Source organism: Callospermophilus lateralis, chromosome 13 (assembly GCF_048772815.1).
Source record: "Callospermophilus lateralis isolate mCalLat2 chromosome 13, mCalLat2.hap1, whole genome shotgun sequence".
Classification (NCBI taxonomy): domain Eukaryota; kingdom Metazoa; phylum Chordata; class Mammalia; order Rodentia; family Sciuridae; genus Callospermophilus; species Callospermophilus lateralis.
The window spans coordinates 103861807-103870486 of NC_135317.1; the positions used below are offsets into that span (position 1 = coordinate 103861807).

Consider the following 8680-nt stretch of genomic DNA (forward strand, 5'->3'; position numbering starts at 1 on the left):
CGCGGGGCGCTCTTGCCGTGGACCGACGGGACCCGGAAGTGCTCGCCGCAGCCCTAGGCGGCTCCCCGGAAGGGGAAGTTGGTAGGCGGCCGCTTCGGCCGTGCACCCTAGGAACTCGAAGGCTGGTGGGTTCCGGGCGCGCGTCAGTGTTTCGTTCCTCTTGCTCTGCGGTCCTCTGCAGGCCCAAGACGGGGTGGCCCGGCGGTGAGCGAGGCGCCCCCCGGGACACCCCTTCCCGACCCCTGCGCGGCTCTGCGGACCCCTCGGCCCCGCTGCGGTGAGGGGGGCGTGCCCGGCCATACCTGCGTGGTCCCCGCGGAAGGCGTGAGGTCGGGCAGCGAGCGCTCCTCTGGGGTTTGCTGAGGACACGGCTGCTGCCTGAGCGTCCCGGGGTCACTGAGGGTCTTCCTGGAGCCTAAGGTCCCGCTGCCGAGCGGGGATGATGGCCCTCCAAAGGGAGGTGCGCCCCGTCAGGTTCTGGCTTCTAGGCGGCCTTGGGCCTGGCTCTCACGCTGGGAGCGCGTCCCTCTTCCCGTGTGCAGCCTGGAGTGGGTGCCCCTGCGAACCCAGTGAGAGCTGTGGGTTCTGTCCCTGTTAATTTGCATAAATTGCCTATGCAGGCCTGCAGTGGCGCTCATCTGGGTAGGGGACCTTTGGGTTAAGACTGGTGTAGAGGGAGACGATGGGGTGAGGCGCAGATCAGACTTTGGTTGCAGTCCTGGCACCACCGTTTACCACTCCTGTCACTCTGGGCCAGAAATGCCCAGGCAATTTGGATCTCCTCTGTTTTACTAAAAAACGGGACCAATACCTTGTGAAGATTAAGTAAAAGTGCCTAGGCATTTAGCACAGTAGACACTCCAAGTGATGGCTAGCAGGTATATATTGTTCAGGGAATTATAGTTTAAAAAAATGGAAGTGAAGTTTTAATATCCCAGATTATAAAATGGCCACCACATTCATTTTATGTAGACTTGTAACCCAAGTTGGTTTGATTTTTGTCTCAGTTCTACTCTGACCCTTGACAACTTTCATATTTTCACAGGTCTCTTTTTCTAGGAGTTTGTCTGTGTTGTCTTGCCTCAGAGAACAACTGCATCCATTGTGGGCCTAGCCTGGGTTGCTGCCTTTGAAAACAAGGAAAAGTGGGTAGATAACGGCATGGAATTTCCAGAGAAGTCTTATTTCAAAAAAAAGGAAAACCACATGGGCTTACTTGAGGGAGATTGAACTGGCCTGAGTTTAAGGGAAAGGAGAAGATAATGTGTGCCCAATCTGTAACTAGCACCAAGGAGGCCAAGTGGCAGAAGGTCTTGTATGAGCGGCAGCCCTTCCCTGATAACTATGTGGACCGCCGGTTCCTGGAAGAGCTCCGGAAAAACATCTATGCCCGAAAATACCAATATTGGGCTGTGGTATTTGAGTCCAGTGTGGTGATACAACAGCTGTGCAGCGTCTGTGTTTTTGTGGTCATCTGGTGGTATATGGATGAGGGTCTTTTGGCCCCCCACTGGCTCTTTGGAACTGGCCTGGCATCTTCATTGATGGGATATGTTTTGTTTGATCTCATTGATGGTGGTGAAGGGCGGAAGAAGAGCGGCCGGACCCGGTGGGCTGACCTGAAGAGTGCCCTAGTCTTCATTGCTTTCACTTATGGTTTTTCACCAGTGCTGAAGACCCTGACAGAGTCGGTTAGCACTGACACCATCTATGCCATGTCAGTCTTCATGCTGTTGGGCCACCTCATCTTCTTTGACTATGGAGCCAATGCCGCCATTGTATCCAGCACACTGTCCTTGAACATGGCCATTTTTGCTTCTGTCTGCCTGGCCTCACGTCTTCCCCGGTCCGTGCATGCCTTCGTCATGGTGACGTTTGCCATCCAGATTTTTGCACTGTGGCCCATGTTACAGAAGAAACTGAAGGCCTGTACTCCCCGCAGCTATGTGGGGGTCACAATGCTTTTTGCCTTTTCAGCCCTGGGAGGCCTGCTCTCCATTAGTGCAGTGGGAGCCATACTCTTTGCTCTTCTGCTGGTTTCCATCTCCTGTCTCTGCCCTTTCTACCTCATTCGCCTGCAGCTTTTTAAAGAGAACATTCATGGACCTTGGGATGAAGCTGAAATCAAAGAAGACTTGTCCAGGTTCCTCAGCTAAGTTAGGGACCCCATCACACTATTAAGACAAAGTGATAGACTGGCATCCTAACCAGCATAAAATTGGAAGGCAGAGCCCTTCTGGAAGCAGCAGGCTGATGTGGATGAGATAACAGAAGAAAAAATTGACAAAGGCTTGGGTGGTGAAGGTGTCATTTTATGATTAAAAAGCTTTCTGGTGCCCTCTTGAGTTATTGCCTCTCATCTGTCATTCACTATAACAGATGATGTGGTCTCTATTAAAAAACAACACATCCATCAAGTTGTCTCATGACTTTTCTGAAAGCAGAAGGCAAAGGGGGTGTGAAGAGAGAATAAAATGTATGTTTGGTAAAGACACTTCTCTTTTTCATGTAGGCTTGTACACTTCTCAAGGTATTCATGTAGGCTTTTATTTTTCTAGAGCTCAAATCCTAGGACTTGTGTCCAGATTTGTTGCCCAAGATCACAGAAGTGGTCATTACCCTTGATTCAGAGTGTCTACTTAGTTCTAGGTGAGGCATGTACAGTACTAATAAGGGGGGGGGGGGTGGAGGTGAGATTGCCATAAGGCACAAGAAGAATGTTAGGGGAATTCAGAAGAGGCTGGAGAGAAGTTTACCTGGAATTGGAGACATTTATCAGCAGTGGTGTCATTTAAACTTCGTCTTGGAGGGTGGGTGGGATTTAGGTAGGCAAAGGGTGGTTTTAGAGCAGTGTGGCAAAGGTCTTTTGGGGCCAGATAAGTAACATGAGTGACAGTGGAAAACTGGAGAATGCAAGCCCTGTCCCAGGAGGGTGGCTGCCACTCTGTTCCAACTGATTGTTTCTGCTCAGTTTGGGCTTTCCTTGAGACTTCAGATTTCCATATTAAATTTTCAGTGAAATCTCAATAGCTGTAAATCTCATTTTTAATATGAAGTCTGATTTGTAAAATCCATCTCAAGTTTAAATTAACTGAGACAAAAAATTCATTTGCAGGCAAAATGTGACGACTTCTTTGCTATATCTGTTATTTGCATAGGTGCAGAGATGGAGAGTTATGGGTGTTTAGGGTCAGAGAATGGTGGGGTGGGGAGCTTTGAGGAAAAGCATGGGAAGCTTGAATAGTGATTCAGGGTCTGTGAGTAGTCAGTAATCTGAGCGCTGTGTTGTAGGCAATGGGGATCAATACAGCTTGTCTAAGGAAGTGGTGAGTGATCAGAGATTGGATTCATTATGTAATTGTTGTGTGTCTCAGTTTTCAGTTGTAAAATGTGAATGAAAGATCTCTAGAAGTGATGAAGCTATACAAAGTGTTTTGAAGAATGCCTAACACAAATACTATGTTAGTGTTAGCTGCAGCTTGAGCATCCCTAGTCCAGAAATCCAAAATGCTCCAAAGTCTGAAATGTTTTGAGTATCAACGTTATGCCCTAGTGGAAAATCCTATACCATGAAACTGTTGCACAGACAAAATTATTTTAAAATGTATGAAATTGCCTAACTATGTGTATAAGGTATATGTGAGACTAATTTCATGATTAGACTTGGCTCCCATGCCAAGATCTTATGTAAATATTCTCAAATGTGAAAATATCAGAACCCCAAACACTTCTAATCCCAAGCATTTTGTGTAAGGGGTGCTCTGCCTGTGTTATTGTTACTAAGTTGATGTGCAGGGGAACTGGGCAAAGGCCAGAAGCAAAGTGCATCAGGTGCCCACAGAAGAGCTGGTTCTTCCTGAGGTAGTTCCTGTACTCTCCCCTTATGGCTAGAAATTCATTTCATTTCAGAATTTTCATCAGGAAGGTGTTATCCTAAGAATAAATTTTCTATTTTTCTTAACCTAAGATTTCTCAAAAATGAATTGAACAGGATTTGGAACTAGTTTCTTCAGCGGTGTCATCTCAAATTCTTTTTCTGATTTTTTTTTTTAAATAGATGAATATTTCAGGATAAAAATGGGTGGTTTCCCAGAGGTCACATAGATTGCTTTCACAAACCCAGCAGCGCTGGTGATGGGACAGAAGGGACTCAGACCTGTGCAACTACATCCAAATCAGCTGAAAGTTCCCCAAATCTGAGCCAGTTTCAAGAATAGTTCCTCAGTGGAATGCATGAAGGTGTCTGCTGTCTTTTTTAGCTCTTTCCTGTCACACAATGCCTGTTCTTAATTTGGAGATTCACAAGGAGCACATGCAAGGATGCACATGAAGCCATCATTCACACTTTACCAGCCAGTCTCCAGGACAAGAAAAGCAAAGTCAGCAGAGGGCATCAGTTACACAATTATACACATTTCAAGCTCACCGAGTTCAGGGAAGCAGGTCTGCAACAGTACCATCTTGTGGACATTATTGGTATTCCTTTTTAGAATGATATTCAGTAAGATTGAAATTCTTGATGAATTTTGGTTTGGGAAATAACTGAGAACTGACGGTTGGGTTTCAAAGGAGGAGGTCACTGGTGACCTTGAAAAGAGCAGGTCATGGTGCAGTGGTGGAAATGATCTACTGGAGTGTGTTTGAGAGAGAACAGAGAGGAATTGGAGCAGCAAGTACAGGCAGCTTTCTGGAAGTTTTGTTTCAAGGGAAGCTGGGATATAGTAGAGAAAATGAAAGGGAAAGTGAAGGTCAGAACCGGCAGCCAGCTTCTGCAGTTGGAAACGGGGACACGGAGGGGGTAATGGTGGTGTGTGAGAAGGGGAGCCCGGGAGGCCCAAGTGGGAGGTAGGATCTAGTGGCGCAGGAAGATGGTGGACTGGCAGGGATGGCCATCCACGGGACAGTGGAGGATGGAGGGTGTGGGTGCAGGTGGGATACGTGGGTAGATGAGGCATGGGACTCTGGAAGTTCCTTTCTGATTGTTTCAATCATCTCAGTGGAAGTGGAGGCAAGGAATCAGGTGAGAATGACGAGGAGGGCAGATGGGCTGAGCAGAGAGGTGTGAGGAGCTCATTCAGACTGGGAGGAAGACTGCTGAAGTTCCAAAGTTAGCTGCAGACTGGTGGGAGTGGGAGTGAGTTTGGGGGCCTCCTTTTCACCTTGAAAGAGGTGTGGTCTGGGATTGAGGGCTCCCTCAGCCCTCGCATCATCAGGACCACGTTTTGATGGTGCACTAACAGGAGTGTGGGCTCTTCTCTGGGTGGTGTTTTCACAGGGGCTCTTTGGAGATAATGTGCCAGCTTCCCACAGCAGGCAGTGTCTCTCTGGTGTTCTGGAAAGCCCAGTTCTCACTAAGTGATGTGAACTTAGCCAGGGTTTAACCAAGACCCTGTGGAAGGGGGCCTGAGGAGCCCACTCCTTTAGCCAGTGGGAGGGCTCAGAGCACTCAGTGCAGGGCGAGGCCAGTGCAGGGGCACCTGTCAGGGTGCTAGTTTAGACCCAGCCAACACTTGGGCTTTGTGTTTTTTTCTCTCACAATTCACAGCAACCATGCATGTTGGTTTGTTTACCTTGGGAAACACCCAACAACTGCCAGCAAACCCAATGCCTTTCCCTTCCAGGTGTGTTGCTATGTCTGCTGGTGGAGGAACTGAGAAGCCACCCAGCTGCCAGCACTGCGGCCCAAGGACCCACAACCCTCTTGGGTTGTGCCGCCTCATGCCTGTAGGGTCATGCAGGAAGGGTCTAGAAAAGCAAATGGCACCACTGGCATTGAGGTTCACAGGCCCCCAGGATCAGCCCATGGCCTTCTGCCCTGAACAGACTAGCCCTACAGTTCTTTGACCATAATGCTGGTAGGATGATGGAACAAATTGATTTCAGCAGTGCTGGGGTTGAAGGGAACAATGGTCCCGTGGGCCCCTTAAAAAGCTGGCTTAGAGGCTCTGCTTTCTTTCCCAAGCTCGGCAGGCTCACTGCTCGCCATTCCAGGATGGGTCTGTGCCCAAGTCACATTTGGACTCTGGTAAGTAAGAACACTGCAGGCCTCCTGCTGTTTTTAAATTGCCACATGTACAGATCTTTTAGGCCCGAGGAAGCTTTTGAGTATGTAGCTGAGAGCGTTTTTGTCTTTAAAAGGGAAAAGGCAGGCAAAAGCATCTGTCCCCTGGCTCCCACTTGCTCTCCACTGCCTTCTGAAATGTGCTGGAGGAGAAAGTGGAGCCCCTCGAGCCTGGGCCGGGGGGCGTAGTAGTGTTACACCAGCTTCCAGATTGCTACTCCTTCAGCTGCTGTTTTGAGGGCAGAACCTGCATCAGTGCCTCCTTAGTCACCCTGTGGAGGGCCCTTGCGTCTCTTCTGCCTCCTGGGGTTTGTGAAGGTGCTCTTTCCTTTGTCTTGTGACACATGTTCATGGGTTTCACTGAACACGTGAACCAGGGCTGAAAATCAGGCCTGATGTAAAGTACCCTGAAATGTGATTAAGAACTGAGTGTGGAAGAAGCAGTTTGTCATCTTGACTCATCCGGTAACCCGCCTGACACCTGGCCTGATATCTTAACGTGTGACCGTAATATGACATAAAGGCCTATACTATGATGTGGAGGGGGCTGGGCCCTCTAACGGGCACACAGCGGTTACCTTAGATAGTTCAGTGGATTCCCTCAGATACGGATTCCTGTTGTAAAAGAGCTACAGAAACTGTTTTCTTTTCCAGCAATCTTAAGTTTCTGTGAGTTTCATTCATATATATATATATATATATATATATATATATATATTTTTTTTTTTTTTTCTTCTTCACAGTTGGGAAGGTTTACTTCAGAATCTCAGGAAACTGGACTAAAGAATCCAATATCTATGTGAGTTATAGGCCAATGTTGAGTTATAGGCCAAATGTTGGCAAGTACAGCTGTTCTTCACACCACAAGACAAAGATCATTGTGCTCCCACCCATTGAAGTCTGCTCGCCTATAATAAGCACAGGTACTTCCTTACCTCCTCTGGCTTCCAGGTTCTAGGATGTCTGTTGAAACCCCCTTGATGAACAGCGGTCCCCAAGGCTCATAGATGTTTACTTACCAGGGAGGCCCCATGAGGGAAGGATTGGATATTGTGGTTTTCCTACCTTTAGTTTTTTCTTTTCCATCTCCTTGATTCTGGGTTTTTCCAGCTGTGGAATGGGGAACACCAGCTCCCCTCCCTGCTGCCAGTTGAAGATGGCTCTAGAGTCACCTTCTTGAATCCAAAGCCTCTTGGTTAGGAGCCAAAGTAAGTTGGCAGATCACTTCAGAGTTTCAGTACCATTCTGCCTTTTTCTGAACCAACACCTGTGGATTTAGAGTCTTGCATTACACACTCTATTAGGGATGGGAAATTTGGTCTTTGATTGGCTGAAATGAGTTCCAGATTTCTTTCTTCATCAGAAGTCACAATCGCCATGTTCTGGAACATGAGCCTGTTAGGGCAAGCAGGTCATATAGTTCTAGAACTCGATAGCTGTCTTCCCAGAAAGATCATAGCACTCAGCTATAATTACTTCTTAAGCCATTTTATAAGCTACTTTTATCTTGTAACTTCTTTGGTATTCCCGATGACCAGGGCATTCTGAGAATTCAGGAGTGACAATATTTACAGAATATTATTTATTTATTAAAGATACAATAGTTGCGTTCTTCATGACCAGAGTTCTGATCAACTCTGAGGAATGCAGTACCTTTCCAGGTTTCTATCAAATACAGAGGGTGGAGGAGGAGACAGGGACAGAGAGTCCCCTGTTGGAGAAGGGCCCGCTATGAAACTTGGGGACACTATTGACAGCGCATACATATCGACAATCCTTAGCACGGTTAACTGTACCGCAGGCTGCTCCCTCCCCTGATTGCCCCCTTTCTATTCTTGCCTATAAAATGAGAGGAAGGGAGGCTGAGGAGGATCATCATTTTGTTCTGCTCTGACTGGATTTTTCTCCTTGTCCATTAGGTCAACTTAACTGTCGAGACATCTGAACTGGGCAACTCTGTAGAAAAATAAGTCCAAGTTTTAGACAAAGAGTAAAAGTACCAAACACTTAAAAAGGATGAATTGGAAAAAAGCCCTTCCCCCTGCCGACCTGTTTTTGAGTGGGGAGGTGGTAGAAACTAGCCTAGGAATACCTTGTGTTGGGGTGAATGCCACATGTCTGGTGGGGTGCCTTCCAGTAAGAATGCTGACTGAAAAACCAAAGGCCTGGATTGGGGTGGGCAGGCAAGGGACAGTATGCCATGCCTCCAGGTACACCTGTGGTCAGCTGAATGCCTTGCTTTGGACCCTTTGAACTTTGGCCCTGACTCTACCTGGTCACCACTGAGCCTGGGATACAGTAGATAGGAGGTAACATGTGATGGGAAACCTTTAGCCTGAGAAACTGGTTTTGCATTTTTTAGTAGAGAATTCAGTTCTCATAAAATTATATTTTCATGGTCCAGAGCAAGAGCCCAGTTAGTTAGGGGTCTCCATTTTCCAGCTGGCAGGTCCTGCCCACCTCTCCTCCTGCCTTTCTTGCCCTGGGCTCATGAGGTCACACATAAACGCAATGCCAGGGATGATCGGCTTTTTGACTCTTATGTCAAAAGTGATTTCATTCAAGAAAGGCTACTTTTAAATTCTAATCTGGGCCACATAAATCTTCAAACAGAAAATT

General features: G+C 47.4%; 1 protein-coding gene across 4 annotated transcripts; it reads left to right on the top strand.

The window, feature by feature from the left end:
- The first annotated feature begins 57 nt into the window (after positions 1 to 57).
- Positions 58 to 2490, top strand: Pigc (phosphatidylinositol glycan anchor biosynthesis class C). 4 transcript variants are annotated; one of them, XM_076873162.1, is made up of 2 exons: positions 58 to 125; positions 1046 to 2490. In XM_076873162.1, exon 2 carries the CDS (start codon positions 1263 to 1265, stop codon positions 2154 to 2156), a length of 894 nt encoding a protein of 297 aa, XP_076729277.1. In that variant the 5' UTR covers positions 58 to 125; positions 1046 to 1262; the 3' UTR covers positions 2157 to 2490. The 4 variants fall into 4 exon arrangements, with proteins under 4 accessions (XP_076729277.1, XP_076729281.1, XP_076729279.1 ...); XM_076873166.1 differs by lacking the exon at positions 58 to 125 and adding an exon at positions 127 to 204; XM_076873164.1 differs by lacking the exon at positions 58 to 125 and adding an exon at positions 132 to 329.
- The last annotated feature ends 6190 nt before the right edge of the window (positions 2491 to 8680 follow it).